The following is a 27,132-nucleotide window of genomic DNA, read 5'->3' as shown; positions in this document are numbered from 1 at the left end:
CCTGATTCATTTGTTTACGTCTTACTTAGTGTTGCTTATGTCAGTTCTTTGGTAAGTGGTTGTTAATTATAAAAGATGTTTTGGCAAGTGGTTGTTAATTATAAAAGATGTTTTGGCAAGTGGTTGTTAATTATAATAGATGTTTATGAATCGTTAACTAAGCCATTAGTTTGGTAGTCTCGCTTGAAAGCCTAGCATGGTACAATCTACCAAAAATGAAATTTGTTTTGCAATACACAACCTGTGTTTGTGTAATACATTACAACACCCTGTGCTTACATCTTTAGTACAAATGGCATTTCTTGATGATGACTGTTCAAAGCAAGTCCATTTTAAGAACACTACCAAAAAGTAGTTGATCATTTTCCATTTTATTGCGATTGATTTTTCATTTCACCTCATAATATCACGGAAGCCTTACTTGTATTCCTGTATGTATGTGTGTATGTGTTTATGTGTTTACTTCTACATACGGCATTTCATCATGTTGACTTTACCATCTCTGCATAGTTTGTGCATTTGCGTGAATTTCTAGCGCAGTATCATGTTTGCCATTTATCTTTTAGCTTTGCTTGATATACTGTGTAGTATTTCATTACAAGTTTAGTTGACCAAGTGTGATCATCATACATTCACAACAGTGCACAAGAGAAAATTTTATCATTTGATATATCATCTAGGTTGCACTCTCTCTCTCTCTCTCTCTCTCTCTCTCTCTCTCTCTCTCTCTCTCTCTCTCTCTCTCTCTCTCTCTCTCTCTCTCTCTCTCTCCTGTCGTACTCACACGATTTTGTTTGTATTTTGGTTTGTAAAAATAAAAAATGAGTGTAAAATATAAATAAAAAATCATTAGTGCAACAACACGAAACGAGCTATAGCAAGTTGCTACATAGTGTGTGCATTTCTTAGTGCTGTATCATGTTTGCCTTTTTTGTATGTATACATACTGTACTGTATTTTAAAACAAGTTTAGTTGACTCGATGTATTTTTATGTTATTTTCGTGACTAAATACATTTTTATAATAAAAAAAGATTTACTTATTTTCAAGTATTAATATAAATGTAAACAGCACAATATATATTCAATAAGGAACATATAGTAAATTAGGTAAGATTTTGTGCCATTCTTTGCTTTTTCCCAATCTTTTATTGTTATGAAGTCTCGCACTGAGGGGGAGGGATGCAGGCCTAACTGTCAATCATCTTGACATATTGACCGTGTGAAGGGTAGCACCTGAGCAAATAGGGTCTCTCTCTCTCTCTCTCTCTCTCTCTCTCTCTCTCTCTCTCTCTCTCTCTCTCTCTCTCTCTCTCTCTCTCTCTCTCTTACTGTTAGTATACATATCCTTTAATGTAAAAACACAGCAAGATATCATTATCATTAAAATGTTATTTCACTTTCAGATTTCATTTATACTATATTATTATATTGATCTATTATCATCGTAATATGTATAAAAAAAAAAGATCGTCCTGACATTTGTAATTGTTTTTACCGATGTAAACATAATCTCTCTCTCTCTCTCTCTCTCTCTCTCTCTCTCTCTCTCTCTCTCTCTCTCTCTCTCTCTCTCTCTCTCTCTCTGTTAATGAAATATGAATTACTGTATCATAAAGATTATAATACAAAGCTACAGCTAAAACTGTATGAGAGAAAATGACTGTGGCAGAATATAGGGGTAGCTTGATTAGTTTTCACACGTATGTAAGCCATAAAGTTTTAAGTGTAATGTTGTAAGTGACTGAAATGACATTGAATTGTTTTAGGATGGTAGTTTAAGGTATATTTGGTGTGTGAACTATTGAAATAGGCAGTTATAAGCATTTTAGTTTAAGGTATAAGGGGTATTTGGTGTTTAAACTGTTATAATAGGCAGTGATAAGCATTTTTAGAGGTGGGTTCCAACTTATCACAGATTTCAACTTACCGCAGGTGGTTGTGGTCCCTATCCTCCACAAATAATGGAGGCCAGCTGTACATGAGAATATTCTCTCGTAAATTGATTAGTTTTCACACGTAGCTGTAAGCCATATAATTTTAAGTGCAATGTTGTAAGATGTCTTTGAAATGATATTAGTGTGTTTTGGGAAGGTATTTTAAGGTATTTGGTGTTGGAGTAGGCAGTGAACTGTTAAAATAGGCAGTTATAAGCATTTTAGTTTGAAGGATATAGGGTATTTGGTGTTTGAATTATTATAACAGGCAGTTATAAGTGTTTTAGGAGGGGGGGCCAGGTTCCAACTTATCTCGGATTTCAACTTACCATGGGTGGTTGTGGTCCCTATCCCCCATGAATACCAGCGGTTGACTGTACACAAGAATATTTTATGACTATTGATGTTTCATCTCAGTTGTTGTTTCTCTCTCTCTCTCTCTCTCTCTCTCTCTCTCTCTCTCTCTCTCTCTCTCTCTCTCTCTCTCTCCACACACAATTGGATTTATCATTTGGGTTTAAAAATAAAAAAATTAGAAAGTGCTATAAAAATATAAATGAGAATAGCATAAAATACTATAAAAATATAAATGAGCATAGCATATAAATAAAACTCATAAACTTAACAACATGAAACAAACCAGTTGTATCAAGTTGTATGTCTACCCAGCCCTCTTCACCCATCTAACACTGCATCCCCACTCCCTCCTAGCCTGGGAAACTGCTTCCCAGTTCCACCCACTTTCCAAAACAACCCCTTCTCTACACAGCCTTTACTGCCTTCCTCTCCTATGGCACCCAGCCATCCACCCCCCCTCCACCCTGCAAACTTCTCAAGGCCTCCCCTACCCCTGCACGCCATTGCCAACCAGTGGAGAGCGGTTTTTTCAAATTTATTGAAATTTATATATACTGTATATCTTTAGAGCCTAGGACTCTGGTCTGGATGTGTGGGATAATGTCGAATTCCAGATATAGCGATCGGGATGATTTGAAGGATTACTGTATTGTTATTAAATTAAGGAAATAAAAAGAAATGTTTTTGCTCTTACATTTTATTCAATATTTTGACATTTTTCCATCATTTTTAAGTACTTCTCTTATTCTTTTTGGCACAGAATGAGCCAAGTCTTCGAAATATTGATCATCAAACTCTTCAAACCAAAATCTCCAGATAGCATCCTTCAACTTGGGCACAGATGTTTTCTCTCCTTCTATGGCATTCAGTCTTCATTTCATGTAAGCCCAGCAATTTTCTATAGGATTTAGGCCTGGTGAATTACCAGGCCATCCTAACTTTTGAATATTATGTTCTTTAAATACCGCATTAGCACCTTGTGATTGGTGGCAAGGGGCTCCATCTTACTCAAAGACTCATACGTAATAGTGCCTTATAAGGAACCATTTCATTCTCTAGATGTAGAACATTAGCATACTTGACACCATTCATAATTGTACTCTGTGGGAGGAAAGATAAACCACCGCTGCTCCCATATCCACTGAAACATCCTCTTAGCATCACATAAGCTGGATGCTTTACAGTTTTGACTGTATATTTTGATGCAAAGCGGTGTGATCTTTGGGCCCTTTGTACCTTCTTACCAGCACTGAATGACGTGAAAGCTTGATTCATCATTAAATACGTCTTGTTCCCAATCCTTTTTAGTCCAGTGCAAATGATCTTTACATTTTTTTGCTTATTCCTCATGGTGTCTGCAAAGAGAGGCTTCCTTGCAGCAACACAAAAGGCTGAAACCAAGGCCTTTCTGTAAACATTGTTGTGCAGTTCTTTCTGAGACTTTTCATGCAACTTGGGATTTTCTGCCCTCAAAGTCTTTGCTGGCATTGATGAATGCTTTGTGGCAATTCTTTTAATAAGGTTGACTGTCTTTTCATTAGTCTATATTGGTCTTCCTGAGTCTATTTTGCATTGTAATGCAGTTTCCAAGTTGGCTTCCTTAGCCCTGGCACCACTTGCAAACCATACTTTTGCTATGGCTGTCATGGACTTCTCACTTCTCCATAATGTGACAGTCTCAGTCTTCTTTCCAACTGATAGAGATTTGTTAGGAATTTCTAATTATTAGGCATGCAGGAGTGCAAAAACTGGCATACAAAAATTTCAAGAAAGGATGAGAGAAAATACATTGACATCCTGTCTCCTTGACTGCTTATCCAGCACTGGCAGTCTAGATGAGAAGATGGAATCACTCCCAGGCCCTTGACACTGCCAGACATACGATTGAATGAGGAGAAACAAATAGCTCTTGGTGGAAATCACAGAAAAAGATCAAACATATTTCATCAGGAAATGAGGTTGCATTCAGTTTTTTTGCAGTGCCTGTATATTGTGGTGCTGAGATAATGTTGAGCACCAGATGATTGAAGGACTGCTGTATTAGAAATTAAGCTGCTCTGCTGAAATCTATTATAGGTAGTCCTGGTATGGTTGTGAATGATGGCCTCTTGAATATGGCAGGAAATCCTCTTGAGAAACACGTGTTGGTCATACTGACATAAACACTGAAGCATCCTTGGATAGGGCATTTGTAACTTTAATTAGATTGACATGGTTTTATACATTTGACAAGGAAGAATGGGAAACATTTAGTCAGAAATTCAGTAGATATTCATGTCTTGACTCATAATGGGAAAAAGGCATGTAGAAATAATATTGAGATAAAGATTCGTTATAATATTTTACTTTTTAAGCAGGTTTAACAGGGATCGGTTAGTTGATAATTTAGTGCCTGTCACAGTTAGTTTTTGAAAATTACTTTTCAGGTCGTGGTGGGATGGGAAGGGGAGTTAAACGATCTTTAGATGGTAAAGAGGAAATAGTTGAAAAGCCATCGTCAACCGTTTCAAGTGAAGGTACAACTACAGGTGCAGCCAAAAGGCGTGGTCGACCACCTGCATATGTTCCACAAGTATCTCCAGGCAGTGGAGATGAAAGTACAGTGTCAAGTGTAAGTATTTATGAGTGTCAGGTTTTAGCATGTGTAGGAAATGTATGTAGTATTCAGATCTGTTGGCTCAAGAATTGAAGATGTTAATTAATGTAGAAAAAAAGCATTGTTAGAAACTGATTGAAATTCACATGCTCTTAGACTGATGATAAGAAATCACCTTCAAAGCTGAGTTCTTCCTTCAACTATACCCCTGTTCGAAATCAGCGCTCAAACGTGGCTATTCGCCTACCAGAGGGTCCACAGCTCACTCCTGAACAACTAGAATTGGTTGAATCACAATTTAAGGTCAGTAACATGCATTTGGATAATTTGATTACCTTAATATCGGTAAGTATGCTCTCGTGAAATTTGGTAATCATAGTATTTATCTCCAGTGAGCTTGGATATGATTAGCAATTCAATTTTAAACTCACTCCATTGGCAGTTAGATTGTGATGTGTAGCATACTTGTCCTGTTGGACCTCTCAGCAAGTATAGTAGGTTAACTGTGATGAATTGGAAAAGAAATTGGTCTTGAAGCCTTCCCAATATGATGAATTCAGATCTCTAGCCAAAAGTTTGATTACTACATGCAAGGATAGACAGTGAGAATACCGAATAGAAATTGGATGTTTCTCTTGATGTGCCAGCTTTTGTTATTAATATAGTGCCAATTTGTTTTGCATGGTATTTTGGTTTTGGCCAGTTGAAAACTTTTTGTTCTAAACATTTACCTGACCAAATTTTCAGCATTGTACACGGGAAATTGAAAATTTGGAACTGCAGCATTGGTGTGACCTGCAGTCGTATGTCAACTTATAGTTTAGTATATACCCCTTAATGGTTTTTTCTCCAAAGATGATTTATTTTTCTAGTAAGTGGATAAAGTTGTATGGTTTTGTAGAAGATGAAGTACAAAAGTTGTTAGTATTTGGGATGGCCAGGAAGGACCTTCGTGTCGCTGGTTCTTTATATGGACGAAACTTATCTTGTGAATGGTGTTGGATATACAGTAGTGAGAAAAGAATGAAATATTAATGAATGGGTTTTAAATAACTTGAAGATTCCAATTTGGGTAATGTTTGCTTTGTTTTTTTATTTCTGTCTTACAGGATGTAAATGAGGTAGTAGTATGCTATGATTAAATAACTGTTCCCCAGGATGGTTAGACATTTGGTGGAGAGAGCTGGTTAGACATTTGGTGGAGAGAGCTGGTTAGACATTTGGTGGAGAGAGCTGGTTAGACATTTGGTGGAGAGAGCATGCATGTGACATCAGTACAAAGGAACCAGAAGTCTTATGAATGGTTATTTAACAATAATGAATACAGAAGAAAAGGGTTGAAAACACTGTGCTAGAAGAGAAAATCAGTTATAGGTTATATGTTATTGGAAGAATGGAAATAAGGGGATAATGAAATCAGTATCATTGGTTATGAGGAGGGGAAATTATTTTCTACACATTATGGACATGTCAATTTTCATACATTGGTCATAGCACTACAATAGACCACATATATGTATACATATGCATTTGTGTTAAATACCCTCAGTAAAGTACACATCTAAGTGCATGTAGTTTGGGATCTATTTGCAAAACCTTAATATTTGTAACCTTTATCTGTTTTACCTTTAGTACTTTTTAAAAAAATTTGTGGCTTCAGTACTACATTTATATAAAATACTCTTTCTAATGTTTTATACAGAATATCATTACTTTTGTATTACTGGTATAGAATTGTCATAATTACTAATATGTTATCTTTGCTGGTTAGTTATATTATTCCAACTTTTTGCCCTTGTGTATTCCATGGTGTGCATATCATTTCTTGTACTTTTTTTGTAAACAGCCCAGTAGAATTCTGACGTTAATTTTACTGCAGTGTTCTATTTTGTTTGCCATTGACTTTATAGTGAGTGCTTCTTGGCTCCTGTATTTCCACAATATTTTCAAGCATGTACAGAATTGTGACTATTTTGTATCATCTGCATATAAGTTTATTCAGTATGATTGGCATACTTTGCACAGCTTTTGAAAATTGGGTAATTTTTTAAAAAGAGTTGTTATATATCCTTTAAAAGTACAGTCATACTCCAAACTTACGCGAGGTTAGGTTCCAGAACCCCTCGTGCAGGGTGAATTTTCGCATAAGTTTGGCATGGTATCTAAAAATGCTAATAAATGCTTATTTCTAAAGTTTAAACACTAAATATGACCTTAATCATGCTCCTAAATTATTAAGTTAACTTTTAAATGAAATTAAAGTTACTGTAATTTCATTTAAAAGTTAGCCTAATACATTACCCTTAAAAAAGAGAAATAAATGGTTGGTTGACATAAAAATTGAGAGTTGGAAGAGAATTTCTCTCGCTCTTTCTCTCCCCTTCCAACCAATCTATTTTTAGAAGTCCTCTCAACGTCTTTTTAATAACTTTATTCTGCGTCTCTTTCTCTTTGTTCTGAAATGCTTTTTCATGAACAAACAGTGTTTTATATTTTAACTAACTCTTAGTTATGTCTCTATGTTTTAGAATGTATTTGCAACACTAGCGTATTTACACTTCATAGACGATACAGGTCAAATTAGATCAATTTAAACTATCTACTGTACAGGTAAAGATGTACAGTTAGGGGTTGTCCTTACTTAAGAGAGTGAAAATATTTATCAATTATTACGGAGACAGAGAATAACTTGAGAGAGAGAGAGATAGAGATAGAGATATTGTCCTGACTTGAAGTATCAAGTTATATTATTTATGAATTATTACGGAGAGAGAGAGAGAGAGAGAAAATTATTATTACGTTAGATATCAAAAGATGGAAATTCAGTATTAAACTAACTTTTAAATGAAATTAAAGTTACTGTATTTTCATTTAAAAGTTAGCTTAATACATTACCCTTAAAAAAAGAAACAAATGGTGTGACTGTCTCCCCCATTCCACCGATCTATTTTTAGAAGTCTTCTCAACCTCATTTTTAAAAACTTTTTGTGTTCTGAAATGCTCTATGTCTCTGTGTTTTAGAACGACGCATTTACAGTTTGTAAATGGTACAGGTAAAATTAGATCAATTCACAATTATCTACTGTACAGGTAAAGACATACAGAGAAACAGTGCTGTAATATGTAGGTTGGCTAACTTTGAATGAGAGAGAGAGAGAGAGAGATAGAGAGATAACAGTTGTCCTTACTTAAGAGAGTGAAATTTTTTATGAATTATTACGGACACACACACACAGAGGGAGAGAGAGAGAATTACAAGAAAAATTTTGACCACTGATTAGCAACACTCCCCTTCTTGTCATGTTAAATGACATGTCTGATAGCTTTTGCCTTCAACCTTCTTACAAAAGACAAGGGGAGAATTTGTTTGTTCAAAATAATACAAATTTTGTAATTACAGTTTTATTATTATTATTATTATTATTATTATCATTATTATTATCATTATTATTATTATTATTATTATTATTATTATTATTTAATTTTATTAATCTTATTAATTTGAAAATTAGTACTTATTATTAGGTAAAAAGTTTATTTATCATACATATAAACATGCCTGTATACATGTACCATAAAAATTCATCTCACTAAAAGAGAGAGAGAGAGAGAAAAATTATTACTTTTAATAATATTTAATGGTATTAATTTACACATAAAAGCTTGAAAACTTATAAATTACATAAAAAATTAAACAAACACTTTTGCAGGGTTTCTCAGTGTACGCAAATGTTCGCGTGTCTGTGAAAAACTCGTGTATGACGATTAGTTAGGTTCCAATGAAAAATTCGTGTCTGAATTCGTGCAACTCGAATCGTGCAAGTTCGGGGTATTACTGTATTTTACTTCTACTACTAGTACCACTACTAATTATTATTATTATTATTATTATTATTATTATGACGATGGTGGCGGTGTTGGTAATGTAAGAAAAAAGTGCTTGCATATCACTGATAGGGAAGGAGTTTCCCGGATGGGAGTGGGAAGGCTGTGCAGCATTTAAATTTTTCACATTTTATTAAAGGATATTAACTTGTAATAAAATAATTATACACAGTGCATGAGAGAGAGAGAGAGAGAGAGAACTAAAGATGAGCAGCTCAACGTGACGCCAACATCTAGGAAAAATTTCATGATGAAAAATTGCATAATAAATATTTTAAATTAAAATTTTATTGTCGGGGGTGCCATGTCCCATGCATCGATATGACGTCACCATAGCTTAGAATTTTTTGTGTAGCGTCATGATTAGTATTAAAAACTTTATTTCTGTTATTTAATAATAATAGCTTTTCTATATATCCATATGTATTTTTATATCCAAATCTATCTTCTATTTGGTTATATTGCAAGAATTTTGATTCATAGAAATGTAATTATAAATTGGCAGTGTTTGGGCTGTAATCAGTACCCATAGGGATATCTATTTTTTATCTGTAAACTTCATCAGATTTAATATGGCTTTGGTTATTACAAAATTTTATTATTTTAACAAAGTCTCTGTGATTTTCACCATTTTTTACAGCATATTTCTAACTCAGCATGGAGATATTTATTTTATAAGGCTATAATCCATCTGATTACATAGATCATCATGTGGTAACATAGCATACAGAGTACAAAAATCAAGTGAAGATGGCAAATGATTACCAGGACCAAGTTGAATCTAGTACTTTAATATTTTTTAAATGCTCTAGTTATTATCATTGGTATTATTAATTAAGGATAATATTCGTCTCTATTAATGCAATTCACTGAGCATGTATTATACCAATTTATTTTAGGACTTTTATTATGAAAATTTGTCATGGTATAAGTAGAAGGTAGATTACATGAAGCAAGTACCACTTATGACTTAAGGGTGTCTAGAATAATTTATTAATACTGAAACAGTTTTGCACCTCTCAAAGTTGTTACTGGATTCTGATTCCAAAGTTAAAACTAGCATAGAATTTTTTTACGTATAAAACCAAAAATTACAGGCAATATCATATGGTTACATCTGAATATCCCTAATCTTATTATTCAAATTAATGGTACAAAAAAAATTGTTTAGAGTATTGTTAATTTTATTATTTATAATTTTTAATTAGTTTCATTTTTAATTTGATAAGCTGTCCGGTATTTATATTGAATTTTTGTGAAAGTTCATGTGTACAGTATATGTATTCATTAGTTCAGTTACTTATGTTAGTTATGAATTTTATTTTCATTTAATTTAGGTGTGGGCTTAAATTTAGACCCCAGTTTATAAAAATTAATAAAAATATCTGTATTGCCTGCTATGTATTACATTTTCATGAACATTTTTAATCATACTAGCTTCAACCATATCTATGTTATTAACATTTAAGTTCTAGCAATCTTTGTACCTAATGTTTGTGAATATTTAGATGTAATTTTGGGGTATGTTGTTTAGAGGGAAAATTGACATAAGTTCCGGACTGTAAATTTGGGATATTTAGAATATCAGTGAATTTATGATTAAAATCTACAATCAGGTATGTATTAACTGTATTACCTTATCAACTTCTAAATTTTAGTTTTGATCATAAAGTTTAGATTTATTTAGCTTTGCTACATTTTAATCCCAGAATCTTACCCATAATAAATCCCAGTAAATTATTTTTATTAAGAGGAGTATTATTAATCTCATGTAGTAACTTAATAAAATCAACATATTTGTTGCTTCTGTTATGGCTTCTTACTCTAACAGTTCTATTGATAACATGATATATAGAAGTTTTCTTAATAATCGAGGTCACTGAACTATTGTTAACTCATATCATGAAGACCATATAGACAGGCAGTTTTATTTTATATTATAGGAATTATCAGTCTTATAATATGATTACAGGCAGCCCTGAGTTACGACGTAGATTCGTTCCTGTGGTAGTGACTCAAGTCATATCTTAACTTTAGAGAATGTATAAAAATGAAAAAAAAAAGTTATGAAAACCTTACCTTTAATCCAGTGGTTGGCTTTCACACTGGAAGGATGGTGACACTTGCTTATTTACTTGAGGAAACTGAGAAACTAGGACCCATCGTAACGTTGCCTTAACTATGGATTTTCGCCCTAAGTTGGAGATGAATTTTTTACGAGTATTTTTGAAAAGCATTGTGAAATTGGATTGATTTCAGTCAAGACCGTCGTAACTTGGGGACTGCCTGTATAGAAATTAAAAAACAGCGCTCTGACAGTTGACATTATTGCGTGGGCAGGAGGAGGTGTTGTTAACACTGCTTATAGGCATAAACAAGCTGAGAAAGGGTTATGAGGGGTTGGGAGGTGTGGGAAAGAGTTTTGTGGGTGATGAGGGTGGGAGGGTTAGGTTGGATGGGCGGGGAAGGGTCAGCAATGCTGTGTGGGCGGAAGGAAGTGATAGTAACGCTGCTTACAGGCATAAGCACGCAGAGAAAGGGCTCGTGGGGGCGGGGGGGGAACTCCCAAGGTAGGGGTGGGAAGGGTGTGTAGGGAGGGGAAGGAGGGTGCTTGACTTCTTGAGGATTTTCGCAATTGTTATTGGCTTAAAAGTATGAAGTCACATGACATGTGCCCATCTGTCACTTTGTTTATTGTTGTTAATTGGCTGTCATCAGTTCAATAGCACATAGTTGAAGGTGTGTGGGGGTGGGAAAGCATTTGTGTTTTCCAAGTTTTCCCACTATTGGTGGAAATGGATACATCATTACACATTGTGGTTTTTTGCTTTTGAATGGTTAATTGGGTATGCATCATGGTAACATTAAAAAAATTTCTTTCTCTAATTGGCTACATTCGAAGAGTATCAGTGCACTTGGTAGCAAAGCAACCTTCTGTGCCCAGTTACAGTCAGTTCTCAGTATTCGTGCTTTCGGGAGGGCTCTGTGATTGTGTTGCAATGCCTTCCTTTCGTTCTGTTGCTTTTGTTGCAGTGCCTGCAGCATTTCAGGTGCTATTAGTTGTGTGTGAGGTGTGTATGTTCTCATTATGACCCCACCTTGTTGTAAGAGATTGAGAAAGGTGTTGACCCATCATATGAAGCTTAAAATTGTCGGGAGAATTGAGGCAGGGAATGTATAATGCAGGTGTATTGCATTTCCTAGTCAATCTTGCAGGACATCAAGCCGTCTCATTACAACAATAACAACTTGGTCCATTGGCTAAAAGATTCCGGTCATATTAGAAGGCAAATAAATGACCTTAACAAAACTTTCATTACCAACCCAGCCAATGGACCAAGTTGTTGTTGTTGTTATGAGACAGCTGTACTGGAAGAAGTTCTTGAAGGAGGTGATGGTAGTGTTGGAGGATTAGGAGGAGAAGGGGCAAGTCTTGGATAACAGGGGGATTGGACACTGGAGAATCTTCAAAGGTATTTGCTTAAGTCTGCCACCTACAACTTTGCAGTTGCTTGGAAGGACGTTACCATACGACCCTTGAATATGCTTTGAATCGTATCCTGAAGGGAGAAGAGTGCATGATGAACTTCAGGGGGTTGGAGGAGTTGACAATTTCCATGTGACACTCATGAAGGTAGGAGGCAATATTCCTGAGGGTGACATATGGGAGTGGCTGGATGGTGACAGTGGTGACCCTAGCTTCCAACCTTTGTCCAACAGCAAGATGGTTGCTGCAGATAATGAGATAGCCCCTGAGGAAGACAACAACTGGGATGAGGCTTTTTCACGAGGAGTGCTTTTGTACAAGCACATGAGCATGGTTTTTGATATGTTTATAAGATCATGAAGAGCCCAAATATAGACCCTGATGACTGTTCCAGGGTCCTGGGCTTGGCTGCACAAGTTTGAGAGTTACAGTGGAATATCATTGAGAGGCGGAATTATCGTTCTTGTCATCAGTGTGCCCTAGACAGCGTCTTCAGATCTCAAACTTTTGTGCACCCAGCCTATCGCCATCCACCTTTCAGTAACTCGGTCGTTCAGCTTAAAAACGTAGGCAAACTCTTATGCACTCTTCATTGATATGCAGGGTTCCTTCAGCTGAGGATCTGATGTGTCACTGCCCCATTTTGATAACTTGATCCACTAGGCACCTCTGTGCTTCCTCTGCCCAGGACACCTCTTAATGTCTCCTGGGAGTCAAAGAGGGACAGGAAGCAGATGCTGGTCATGATGGCACAGTCGAGCTGGTGTAGGACTAGTAAACCTCCTCACAAAATTCTAAAAGTCTGTCAACTGTTTACAGTTTTGGCACTACTCACAGGTAAGTGAGAGAGGGGAAGTTGATTAATTTTTTAGTCTCATTACGTATTTGTTAGCACAATATAGAAAAAAGAAAGTGATACCCGTTATCATATTGGGTAGAAGAAAAAGGGTTTGCCTTTTGCTTTGCAAAATTTATTTATAATGTATATTTTGCTACAAATATGGAAAAATAAGCTAGCTAACTGCCTTTTGTATCAAATTTTCAGTTTAAAGTGTGGTTGTTGTTGTTTATAAGCATATTTAATGTTTATGGTTATGCAATATTGACAAGATAGGGGGACTAAGGGTACATAGTTGCTGTTTTACTCCAGTAGAGTTTTATTTTACCTTATCCAACAGAGCCTTGTTTCTAATAATCTCAGATAATCCTCCAACACCACTGTATTAAGGTCTTGTATGTATTGTACTTCTTTTATGCCTAGAGGGTCCTGGTCATTGAGAGGTGGCAAAGAGACATTAGATTCCTGACTAGAGGAACCTGGCACTTCAACATCAACAAAGGGAATGTCCATCAGCTGAAATTTCTCTTATTTCCTTCTCAGAAGCATCCAAAGCTTTGTCAGGAGTCTTCTCATTAGAAAGCCACCAAAATATTGAATCGAAACAGCCAACTATCATATGCCTTCTAGTCCACAGTTCTTTGCAGGCCTGCAAACTTTAAAGCTGCAGCCTTCAGCTCAGCTCTGCCAACTCCTCACCAGCTGCCCTTTCCAGACAAAACCAGATCAAGGTTGACTGGACTGTTGAGTGTCTGCAGGTCAGCCTTTTGCCATGACGTTGAAGACCTGACTGGACACCTTCCTAAAGTCCATCCTGTACTTCAGCTTATCCTGGGAAGTCTTGATATCGTGCAAGGTTTACTGTGCAATGCTGTACTGGTTTTTAATACAATTAATGCCCTGCTTACAAATGAGTTACATTCCAGATGGCAGTTGTATCTTGAATTACTCATAAGTTAGTTGATAATAGGTAGTGCATAATCTTTTCTTAAAATATGTCTAGTCTTTAAATATGTCTAGTTTACATTTCCAAGTTAACTTGGGAGTCATAGCTTATACTATTTTCACTGTATTTTTAAATCATGCAGCACTATGAAGAATTACTTTGGATGTTAGAAAGGTAAAAAGAAGAAAATAAAATTTAGATTTGTGTACCATTAAAAATATAGTATTTTCCCATGCTTTTAAAGTTATGAACTTGGAGAGAATTTAACTGCACCAGCATCTGACATTGGAAGTTCATGAAGTAGCCAATACACACTGCCACCTATTGCCAAAAATGCCTACTAAACGTTTCCAGTGAGGAGAGGAAATATAGAAAAAGTTAAAATATGAAGATAAAAATAAGTAGTAATGTTTTACATATATGAACAAATATTCTCATGATTGTAAGAATACATGGTAGTTAATCACGAGAATATTCTGGATAATCAGGGAAGAGGTTAAAGGAATAGGTGGTTCTGCTTCCTCATGTGGCAAAAATTCTTACTAGGCTGATTATTCGCGCAGAGCAAAATTTAAACTTACAGGTGGCAGAGGGGAGTGCTGGGACACAATTTTAACTTGCGACTCAGATTGTTCATATCTGAACGTTTGTATGTAGGGTGATGACCGTATGCACCATAGACCATCCTGCCTTGGCTATCTCAACGATTTCTAGCTTCTTTTGAAGGGTCAGAACTTTATGACACATGTCTTATTAGCCATTAAAAACCAAAAGATCACAGTGACTTATACATTTCAGCCAATAGCGGCAAAAGTTAACAAAAAATATTTGAGTGCTTGCTCACCAACGCACCTGCTACCATACACTACTGAACTGATAACATAACCATATCAGCCAGTGAAGCAATAAACCAGTGATGTATGATTGTGTGTTAAGGGATGTTGTCCTTTTAAGCCAAAGATGATTGTGAAAGCTGCTGCTTTTTCTCTCACTCTCTCTATCCGACGTTTACTATGTCATTTTTTATTGTTTTTACTCTTTTTCTGGTTTTTTTGTCATTTTATGCAGTGAAAATTACCATATGACAAAAATACCAAGTAAAAAATGAGAAATAAATAGTGGAGAAAGTGAAGGTAGTTGTGTGTACTGCTGTTGTGTGTGTGTGTGTGTGGTCATTTGTCTGTTATGGGCTATATATGTATGTATGAAGGACTGTGTCATACTGCATTATTTGTCTCTCTCTCTCTCTCTCTCTCTCTCTCTCTCTCTCTCTCTCTCTCTCTCTCTCTCTCTCTCTCTCTCTCTCTCTCTCTCTCTCTCTGCATTGTGCATGATTATTTTATTACAAGTTCCAGTACTGTAATATCCTTTAAGGGTGCACTGACTGCCGAATTTCATATTTTATGTGTAAATGAACATATCTAGAACCGTTATTTAAAAAAAAAATAAAATGTTTAGATTTGTTCATGGGACGGTTTTGTTCATTGCTTGTATGGCACTGTGAACGACAAATTATATAAAAAGCGTAAAAAAAGCCTATGAATGATCCTGGATAGGATCAAGTTTGATGTGTAAGTAAACATATCTTGAAACATTATTGCTAAGTAAAATGTTTAGATTGGTTCATGGTCAATTATGTTCATCACTTGTATGGCACTGTGAATGACAAATAGTAAGAAAAAAAAAATAAAAGCATATAAAACTAGTGAAAAAACCTATTAAAAATAATTGTCACCTGCTAAAATATCCCATTCTCTCTGCGGGACATGTCAGAGAAAACGTGTTATAGTGATATAGGAATAACTTGCTCAAGGTTTCCAGATTCTCTCAGGATTTTTGAGTCCAAAAAATATTTGTTTTGCTGTTTTCTCAAAGCTAACTTTTTTCAAAATTAAATATGTATTTCTTCAAGAAGACTGAACCAGATTCAGTGAAACTTTTACAGAGTGTAGTATAACTATATATCTTTTTGTAGTCGCAAAAGTCACTTCTGTGCAACTTTTAATTTTGCAGATTAATTTTGAGAAGTGACGTCATGATTTTTTCAACCGCAAAACAAATGAACATAGAGGTCAAATTTCTAAATTTCCCCATGAGAGAATTTTCATTGTTAGTTGTAGAATAAGTAGTAAAAATCGGAAGCAAATCTCTTCAATGATAAGGTAGAAACAGTCATTTACTTTATAAAGGGGCCTTATGGTGTTGGCGCTCCCATAAATAAAATGTAAAACAACTGTAACTTGTTAAAAGGTTGTACAAATGCACTATAGGGTGTTTCTTAGTGCAGGATCAGATTCTCTCTCTCTCTCTCTCTCTCTCTCTCTCTCTCTCTCTCTCTCTCTCTCTCTCTCTCTCTCTCTCTTCTCATGATTGTTCTACAAGTTGTGTATACCCTTTAATAAAATGTTGAAAAAGTATAAATGTAAAAAATATAAAACAAAAAAAGCTAAAGCAAAGTCAGGTGCCCGCCTACCCCTCTCCACCCATCACACACAGCATTTCATCCCCACTCCCAGGCTGGGAAATTCCTTTCCTGGCCACCTACCATTCCCAGTAACCACCTTCCCTGCATGCTCATTCCTATAAACAGTGTTACTATTGCTTCTCTCTCTCTCTCTCTCTCTCTCTCTCTCTCTCTCTCTCTCTCTCTCTCTCTCTCTCTCTCTCTCTCTCTCTCTCTCTCCAGTGCAGCATTGTTGACCACCTCCCTCCCATCACATGTACCCCATCTGTCTGCCCTAATCCCCCCTTCTCCCCTAGAAACTTTTCTTAGCTTTCGACCTACCGGTATTTGTGGGGAATAGGGACCACAACCACCCATGAATAGCTAAAATCCATGAATACTTTACATCCCCCTCTAAAAACACTTATAACTACCTATTTTAATCAAACACCATAGACCCTTCTGTAAAACGTTTATAACTGCCTATATTAATAGTTCAAAAACCAAATGTATACCTTAAACTATCATCCTACATAAAGTATACCTTAAACTATCATTCTGAAACACTAATATCATTTCAAAGTCATCTTACAACATTACCCTTAAAAATATTTGGCTTCCAGCTAAGTGTGAAAACCAATCAAGTTCCCCCTATATTCAGACACATCCATTTTCTCTCACACGGTATTGAAGCCATCCTGTTTTCTTTTTACAGTACATAGGGAAAACACTAGGAATTCACAAGTAGAGTTACAAACTGTACAGTACCTAAATATTTATATGCCTTAGAAAAATTGTGTTGATATTTTGCTGTTTTTGCATAAATATTGTATGAAAGTTTATAAATCTTTATTTATCGTAAAAAATGTATGTAATCACAAAAATATCATGAAAATACAGTAAAGAGTGAATATTTCTTGATGAAAAAATCTATTTACCAAATTTTCCGCGAACAATTTGGGGATAAATTCTACAGAAAAATCTGCAAATAGGTGAAGCCGTGAGTCTTGAACCGCAAAAAGGGGGGGTTTGACTGTACTCTGTGTGTGTGTGTGTATATATATATATGTGTATATATATACACACATACATACATACTCGTACACATACACACATACAGGCAGTCCTCAGGTATCTGTGGGGTTCCGTTCAGAGGGTGTGATGATGACGGAAAATCAGCGATTTTCGCTCTTTTTCGGCGAATTTCGGGCTAATTGGCGCCGAAAAGTGCCAATTTTCAGTTACCAGCGCGTTTGTTAGGTATGTATTGGCACCAATACCCAATTATCGGCGCCGATAAGCGGAACTTGGCGATTTTTGGTGCCGAAAATTGCCCATTTTAGTCACTAGACAAGCGCTGTAAAACCAGATTGCCGTTAACCGGGAACTGCCTGTATACAGGTAGTCCCGGGGTTACAACAGGGGTTACCCGTTTTGACACCGTGTTGTAAGCCGAAAATCATCATAAACCCAAATAATCGTCAAAAAATCATAAGAATACCTTACTTTTAATCTTTTGGGTATCCTTTGCGTGTCTTGAAAATGACATAACCTGCATTTTTATTAAGTTTGTCATAAAAAAACCCTCCAAATTTTTACCATAATGCTCTTTTGGAGCCATAGGGAGAGAGAGAAAGACTGTTTGCCTCTCACCGCTTATCTACCAGAAAAAGGCATCATTGAAAATTGTAGGAAAGCCTTAATTTTAATCCTTTGGGTGTCTTGAAAACAACTTAACCTACATAATTTACTGAGCTTTATATAAAAAAACCAAATTTTGACCATTATGCCGTTTGAGATCCATATTTCTTCCGTTCAGATTAGCATCGTTTGAATATTGTTGGAAATTGTAAGAAAACCTTAATTTAATCGTTTGGGTGTCTTGAAAACAACGTATCCTGCATTTTTATTTAGTTTTTATAAAAGAAACTTCAAATTTTGGTCATTCTGTCATTTTGGATTCATATTTCTTCCATTTGTATCGGTGCTGGACTGGCGTAGTCCGAAATATTGTTGAAAATTGTAAGAAAACCTTACTTTTAATCCTTTGGTATCTTGAAAAAAAAATATTATGTTTTTATTGAGTTTTCCATAAAAAAATCTCCAAATTTTGGCCATTCTGCTGTTTTTGAGCCATATGTCTTCCGTTGGATCGGTGTTGTAAACCTGGAACATGCCTTATAACCCAGATAATATAATTTTTGATGAATATATTTTAAGAGCTTCGAAAACTCTGAACGTCATTAGCCGAGCCCATCGTAACCCAGGCTCTGCCTGTACATAACAGGCAGTCCCCAGTTATTGGTGGACTCGGTTATCGGCAATCCAGTTTTACGAGGCTTGTCTAAGCGACGAAAATCAGCGATTTTCAGTACTAAAAATTGCCGATTTCCAGCACCAGAAATTGCTGAGGAAATCGCTGATTTCCTGCATCGAAAATCTCCTATTTCCACTCATCAGCGCCAATACCTGGTTATTGGCGCCGATAAGCACTGATTTTCGGTTACCAGCGATTTTCGCTTATCCTCACGCTGTCGGAATGGAAACACCCCCCCCCCCCTGGATAACCAGGGACTGCCTGTATATACAGGCAGTCCCCGGGGCACAACGGGTCTGGCTTACGATGTTCTGAGGTTACGACGCTTTTCAAATATATTCATCAGAAATTATTTTCCGGTTTACGACACATGTTCTGGTGTTAAGACTCTGATCCGACAGAAGATATATGGCTACAAAACAGCAGAATAATAAAAATTTAGTTTTTTTTTTTCATGAAACACTCAATAAAAATGCAGTTTACGTTGTTTTCAAAACACCCAAAGCATTGAAAGTAAGGTTTTCTTTGGATTTTTTATGATTTTCAGCTTGGAACGTGAAACTCCCCATTTAAAACCAGGGACTGCCTGTAGGCGTAACGGAACCCCCATTGTAAACCAGGGACTGCCTGTATATATATATATATATATATATATATATATATATATATATATATATATATATATGCATGCATACAGTAAATCCCTGTATTTGCAGGGGATGCGCACCGCAACCTCCCGTGAACAGTTAAAATCTGCGAATGGTTAACACCCCCCTCTAAAAATGTTTATAACTGCCTATCTTGGAAGTTCAAATACCAAATGTATACCTTGAACTAGCATCCTACATCAAATATACCTTAAGCTGTTATCCTATTACTGTATTAATCTTTGAGATGATATTTATTAATATCATTTCACAGTCATCTTAAACATTTTACCCTTAAAAATGTACAGTATACGTACATACTTCTAACCATTCCAGCTAATAACAGAGAGCGAGAGAGAGTATCTTTCTATTAACCACTCTCCCTTTCTATCTACAGTAGCTATCCATCCATCTCTCACATTCTGAGTATCCTTTCGCGAGAGTGAAAGAGAGGGTGTTTGTTTTTACATATTATGACAAAGAAAGAGAGACTAACTTTGGAAAGTACATTAGATATCAAAAGATGGAAATTCATGATTTATGAAGGGAAAAGAAAGAGAGGGATTTTTCAGTCTCCTTGACCATCTGTGGGCAACATTACCTCCCCTTCATTGGCTGTGTCAATATGTTGAGTTAATTGACAGGTACTTGCACCCCCCCTTGCTCTGAAGAGTCTGAGACAAAGACTGGGAATGATATGTATTTGTTTAAAATTTTTAATAATATACTATACAAATGCAAAAAGTTGTAATTATAGTATGGAAAGTGTGAAAAAAATTGATAACAGAAGCGTCATGTTTATCTATAAAACTACAGTATACAAAAAAATAAACATAAGTTACATAAACATAAAAATCTATCTGAGAGAGAGAGAGAGAGAGAGAGAGATGAAATACAAAAACATAATTTAGATTAGATGAGAGAGAGAGAGGTTTTTCAGTATCCTTCGTAGGGTATTTGATCACCAAGTGGCAACATTAATTTGACCTGCGAGTGGCAACATCATCTACCTTTGTGGTTGGTATGTCAAGATATTTGACAGGTTACACCCCCCCCCCTCGCTCCAAAGCTTTCAGAAACGATGGGGGAAAGAATTTATATTAAATAAAATCTTACTAATTCACTATATTGTCTTACATGAATTGATATTTTGCTATCTTTGGTACATTAACATTCATATTTGAAAATTAGTAAATCATTTATTTATCATACAAAACAAGTAAACATGCATAAAAATTCTCTCATCTCAGTAAGAGAGAGATAATCTTGTTAAATTTAATATCATTTGAAAATTAGTACTGTAAATCATTATTTTATCATAAAATGTATATGTAGTTACAGTACAGTATTTAGACATGAATATAACCGGGAAATATAGAATATTTCTCAATGAAAAAATGCAAATGGGTGAGTTTTCCTGCAAATGACTTATAGATAGGTTCCATAGAATATATATATATATATATATATATATATATATATATATATATATATATATATATATATATATATATATATATATATATATATATATACACAGACACACACGTATACACAGTATAAATATGTTGGATTCCAGGTACATATTTTTTTCCTTTGTAATCCCCATTTGTCATTTATATGAGCTTTCTTTGTAAACTTACTTTTATATTTCTTCAGTCTGCTAAGTAAAGGACACCAGTCGAAAAGCCTCATAGCACTCCATTGTTTATCTTTCCTTCGTGGATTCTCTCTCTCTCTCTCTCTCTCTCTCTCTCTCTCTCTCTCTCTCTCTCTCTCTCTCTCTCTCTCTCTCTCTCTCTCTCTCTCTATATATATATATATCTGCCATGGTGGCTCAGTGGTATGATTCTTGGCTATCAGTCGAGAGGGGCAGGGTTCAAATCCCACCTCTCACTGATGACTCAGATTGCGCCACTGCAAAAATCTGGCAGCCCATCGACCTAAAGGTCCAAAAAAACCCAAGAGGTTCAGTAGGAGAATAGGTACCCTCCATTGGGCTGGGGGGTTAAACAGTGGACCTAGTGACACACTGGTCACGTGTCTTAGGCATTGGGACCCGTCCCCCACTGGCTGTCGACCTAGGAAACAGATCAGCGCCTGCCCTATGAGCCTACAGAGACCCAGGAGGACTGTAACTTTAATTTTAATATATATATATATCCACATATACATATACATACACACATGCATACATACATATATATATATATTTATATAATTTATTTTTCGGTAGGAATGGGTGATAGGTGTTCTGGGTGTATTCAAGAAGTTTGTGTTTGAAGATTGCTAGCTTCTCCCACCTTGTTTCAGCAGAGCACTAACTGCAACCATTTTATGTTGAGTGTGTGCCTTTTAACTGTTCTGTGTTAAAATTTTGCAATTTTCATTTGTTTTGAGTGTTATTTTATCACCTAAATATAGATGTAACATAATGTTATTTTTGGGCTTCTGTGATTCTTTATGACTATTTGAGAATGGTTTTTGCTTTTTAATAATCTGAATAATTTAAGTTATTCCATTGAAGATTTTATGTGGTTATCTGAATATTTAATTCATGAGGAATTGTGCTGGCTGCAAGTTTATTTTATCAGTAGTAAGGTATTCCATTGTTAAATCCAGTTTTTTTAAGAGTTTTCTTTAATTTGATTTGGTTACTCTGAAAGGATATAATGGGGGCAGTTGAGACACATGTATGAAATTATTTCGTTGCTTGAAACTTGAAAATGATTATGCAGTGCATTCATTGAGTCCTATTTCTTTGTGTCATGTAGAGTGGGGACTTTGTTATGGCCAAGAAAGATATGGACATGATGGAGCACCCTCCCATATGGCGTATCGATGGCAAGTCCCTATTACAAAAATTTCAGGCCTTTGAAAAGGATGGCAAGACCTTGTACAGGAATATATCAACGGTAAGATTAATTTTTGTATTTTCTTTTAGGAAGTCCTACAAAAAAAGAAAATTAAGAGTTAAATTTTGCTACTAGTCAGGTCATGTCAAAATGAACAAGAAACAGAAGGTGGTAGATGATTAATTTCTTTGCATTTCATTCAGAATAAAAATAGTGTTTTATAATTTTCAGTACATGTGTATAACACAGTGTTAAATAGTGTTATTGAATTGAGCTATGTCAGTTAAAAGAATACTTTTGCATAAAGGGTTTGGTGTCATGTTGGAAGCCTTTTTATGACCCTTGTCATATTCATAATTCAGTGAAGTAAAATATTTAAAAATTGATTAAGAATATTTTAGTTATTTTAATGTTTGAATCAGAATGTAGTAGTTGTTAAAAACACAATTTTAAGAATCTTTTAATATACGGAGCTCTTCGGCTTAATTTTACTTACCAGATGTGCTGTCACGTCTGGCAGAAAAAATATTTTGTGGTTTTTTGGTTTTTTCAAGTAAAGCATTGGTTACTTTTTCTCAGGTCTTGCAAGTTCTGACAAGTGTATAATAAGATAACACAGTGTAATACACCTGCTTTTCATTGAGTTTATGCTTAAAAAGTAATTTATTTAGGATTAATCTTACTGTCAAAGAGAGCTATATCTCTGTGCCAGTAGACAAGAAGAAGATCGCTTGGCTGACTTGGATGAATGTCTGGTACACCTGTTCTCCACCAGGTATATTTTGAATGTTTCAGATCTTGGCAGAATTCTCCTTGTACTGTATTAATGGCAGTAGGTTGTCAGTATTTTGATGTTTGGCTGGTGGCTGATTTTACAGTATTATACTTCCGTTCATAAGGATTACTTCCACAGGAAGCAAAGCCAAGAACGTCATGTTGTGTAGAAATGATTACTGTGTTAGCAGGATGCTTAATTTTAAGTTAGTGAATAGATTCACTGTTTGTGCTGGATGGAGGGGTCTAGAGTGTGATCTTGCGTAAAGAATGTAGGGATCGAGTGCCTTTGCCTTCATGTGTCTCAATCAATCTCTGGTTCTTTCCTCTGCTACTCATTCAGCTAGACCTGAGACTTCTTTAGCTCTACCTTCTGCTCCCCCCGTTCAGTTCTGGAAAAGTGTTTCAAGAAGTTAGAACAAGATGTAAATCTCATTTTTGAGTTAGTTAAAGGTTTGCTGGATTTCATGTTTGGAAACTGTTCTGGATCCCCCATCGTGTTCAGTCTTTGAGAGGTAAGGTGTTGGTGCCCTCACTTGTCAGTAAACTGAACTCAGGACTTCCCTGCGATAGTTGGAAGGGTCGGCTGCCAGTGAACTGGGTCAGTTCTCAGGGTGATATGGTTCTATGCCCTTCATCACTGTACTCTCATTTACCATACTCCGACACCAGTTGCCAAAGGATTGTTTTGATAAAGGTAAATCTCACGAAATTTTGGCTCATCAGAATCTAGGGACGATGATGTTAGTACTGCTAGGACAAATGGTATAGGTATAGACTGTTATTAAAAATGTGTCTGTAGTGAGTTGTTCTGATTTTGATGTTATCTTAACTCAGTTGATTGAACATTCTCTTCTACTTCTTTTTCTCATTCCGATTCTTTGTCTGCCATTCCTCTTCTCAGAATGTACCTGTCCAATTGTTACATCCTGATTTTTCTTTTATCAGCAGGTCTCTTCCTTCTGCCTCTTCTAATGTTTCCCTTCCAGTGCTATCACTTACAGAATCTTCAGTTGTGTCTAAGCTAGATGCCATTCTAGCTGCTTTATTATCTAAGGATTTACCTTCTTGTAATGGTATTAGGTTGGTAAAGACCGCTTTTATGCAAGGTGGGGTTCTTCCCCCCTCCTCCCAACCTTCCCCATTTTCTTTGGCTCCTGGTGGTGCTTTGTCTTCTCTTGATTACCCGCCTTGTATCAACTCATGTTAGCTGCAGCAGATTGTGTTTTCCTATTTCTCCTGCAGTAGAGCAAGAGGTTCATTTTGAGGAGTGGGCTGCTGCAGCCTCTTCTCCTCCTCTGGTGGAAGAGGAGTTTGAAGTAGAGGAATGTTGCGTCTTGCTTTATCCTCATAGAGTGGAGGAAAGAGGTGCAGTAGAGACTAGGTCTGTTAACCCTGAGTATTTCTGCTCCCATTAAATCTTGAAAGAAGCCCAGGCTTTCTTCTTTGATTAAAGTACGTTTCAATGAGATTTCTTGGGCTCTGGTGTTCAAGGCTTCTTTTAAGAATGTCATGATTTGTCTTTCTTATTTTATGATCACGTACAGCCGCCTGTTATGGTATGGGCTCATTATTGAGGCTTAAACCTTCTTTGGTAGATGATTTGGATTTCTTTTGAAGAGATAAGCTCCCAAGACTGGCAAAGTGCTTACTGAAAGAGAGATATTGTCCAGGTCTCTATTTAGAGCTTTTGAAGCTTTTAACTTTTGCCAAACATTTGTTCAGTACAGTCACCTCTTTTCTGCCCCAGATTAAGGTGTTTCTGGCACCAGCTGGTATTAATGCATGGGAGGAGTCATTAGGGATTATGACAAAGCTATTTCAGATGGTGCAGGTGAATGCTCACATGCTTAAACCAACTCGGTTTTGAAAAAGAGAGAACAATTGTGCATCTATCTTACGTTATACGTTTCTCCTGCTCAGAAGATGGTAGCTGTTTTGGTTTCTCCTTTGGATTGTCTCTTTAACCAAACTCTTTTTAAGACAGTAAGAGAGTATATTTTGGTACAGGAAAAGAGAGAATTTCTTAGGTACTCACTCATGTCAGGATTGAAAAGGCGTGCTCCTCTTCTTTCGGGCCCTCTGGTTAAAAGTCATTCCTCCTCTTCAACTGCTAGGACCTTTTGTGGATCCACATCAGGATTCGGTCAGAGTACAGCTGTCTGCTTTACTAAAAATAAATGAAGTTTTCAGCCTTCAGGTTCCGGTAGGAGGCCGACTTGAAGTCTTTGCATGTTAAGAGAGACTTCAGAGCAAAGAAGAATGCATTAGAACAGATGTAGATAATTTCCCAAGGATTTTACTTTTTGGGGGTTGCCAGAAGTGTCCAGAGGTTGGCACCCAGTGTTGGACTCAAACTCCTCATGGAGAATTTTGGCCTGTAAGGAAGCTTCCTGCAAGGCACTGGCTTTCCCTCTTGGGACACATGGCCTGTCTGGAGAAATTGATCAAACTAGCAAGGCACACACACACACACACACACACACACACACACACACACACACACACACACACACACACACACACTCTCTCTCTCTCTCTCTCTCTCTCTCTCTCTCTCTCTCTCTCTCTCTCTCTCTCTCTCTCTCATGTATGGTGTGTACTCCACATTTGTTGTATCTGATTTTCAGTAGGCCAACTTACTGGATATCCTTTTGAGAAATACAATATGAAGAAAGACCATAAACATGTCTCCATTTAACATAAACATGATATTTTTATGATAAATAAGGTTTTACTTGTTTCTCACTGGTAGTTACATATTGTCGCCTGACACACGTATAATTTAAATTTTCACACAATGCTAAAAACACTTAGGTGATCCTCTACCATGTTTCCTCATAGGTAACAAGAACTATCCCAACAATGTTCTAGAACCCATTAAGTTTTAAGCCCACTTGACATAGGAGAGAGGGAGGGTATGATAACTACCAGGCAGAAACCTTATTTTTTTGTCATAAAAATATCATTTTTCTTCATAGATTTACCTGGTAGTTACATATAGCTGATTGGCACCTTTAGAGTGGGTTAGATCATGTCAGGCCACATATATTAAGAAATCAAACACAATTTAGTTCACTGAAGGATTGCTGACTCAGCGGCACGTCTCTGTAGTCTGAAAAAAGCTTATCTCATTGTATAGACAGATATAAAGGATCCGTGCAGATACAATCGCAGATTTTCGTTTGAGACAACGCCAGGACGGACAAGACTTAGTATGCTCCCGCCTGGGCGCAGAACCAAATTAACAATAAGGGATCACCTCTATCACCAAAATATAAAATTAAAAACTTTCCATTATAAAAATTAAAAGATTGTAGGTACTTCCTAAACCAACAACATAGTACCTACAAAATCCATCAACCAAACTCACCAACTTCAGAGAAATACAATGATGCTGTTCTCTTTTCTCCTCTCACCCACCAATCTGTCAGTAACTACTAAAGGCCCTAAGGTAATGCTTTATTGTCAGAAATCAGTCTTCACTCCTGACAAGTAATGCGATGCGTAAGATCACTTACATCAGCCAAATGTAGAATTCACAATCTTTTGCACTGAGAGGTTGTGCCTGAAAGCCAAAGAAGTAGCTACAGCTCTTATCTCATGTGCTTCACTTTCAGAGTTCCCAAGTTCGAGTCCTGACACCACATGGGTGGGTTTGAAATAATCTCTCTCTTAAGAAGAAAAGCAAGAGCATTCTTGTAGTGGTCTTGACTGCTTCTCACAGAACACCACAAGTTTCCTCCGAAGAGCCCCTGATACCTTTTGTCTCATGAACATAGAACTTTATAAGCCTCACCACAACAATCTTCTCTTGTTCTCCTTCTCCCAATAAAGATCTGAAAGGCTCTAATGCCGAAGACTCCCACATGGTTCGATCTACCTGTTCTTCTCGCTATTGTCCCAACATGAACAAACACACAGCTTTTCCCGGAGAGAACCAACAAGTTTGTCCGCAAGAACCTCACCACCCTCCTGGTTATTACAGTGTTACTGGCGGTTTTCATTGGCCAGCTTATGCATTTGCCAAAGGCTCACCGATTCGAACAAA

The 27,132-nt window shown here is 36.3% G+C and overlaps 1 protein-coding gene across 9 annotated transcripts in view; it reads left to right on the top strand.

Moving 5' to 3' along the window:
* The window catches only part of LOC136841729 (glutamine and serine-rich protein 1-like), a 132,013-nt gene that overhangs the window by 47,958 nt on the left and 56,923 nt on the right, over nt 1-27,132 (top strand). For 7 of the 9 annotated variants that reach the window (XM_067108972.1, XM_067108978.1, XM_067108976.1 and 4 more), the window contains 3 exons: nt 4,720-4,904; nt 5,046-5,192; nt 22,227-22,367. In XM_067108972.1, the coding sequence (XP_066965073.1) occupies nt 4,720-4,904; nt 5,046-5,192; nt 22,227-22,367 (473 nt within the window). The remainder of the gene's footprint in view (nt 1-4,719; nt 4,905-5,045; nt 5,193-22,226; nt 22,368-27,132) is intronic. The other 2 variants (XM_067108979.1, XM_067108981.1) reach the window with 1 other exon arrangement.

Source organism: Macrobrachium rosenbergii, chromosome 9 (assembly GCF_040412425.1).
Source record: "Macrobrachium rosenbergii isolate ZJJX-2024 chromosome 9, ASM4041242v1, whole genome shotgun sequence".
Taxonomy (NCBI): Eukaryota; Metazoa; Arthropoda; class Malacostraca; order Decapoda; family Palaemonidae; genus Macrobrachium; species Macrobrachium rosenbergii.
The sequence above is the reverse complement of the archived record's forward strand: the minus strand, read 5'-3'. Positions and strand labels throughout refer to the sequence as shown.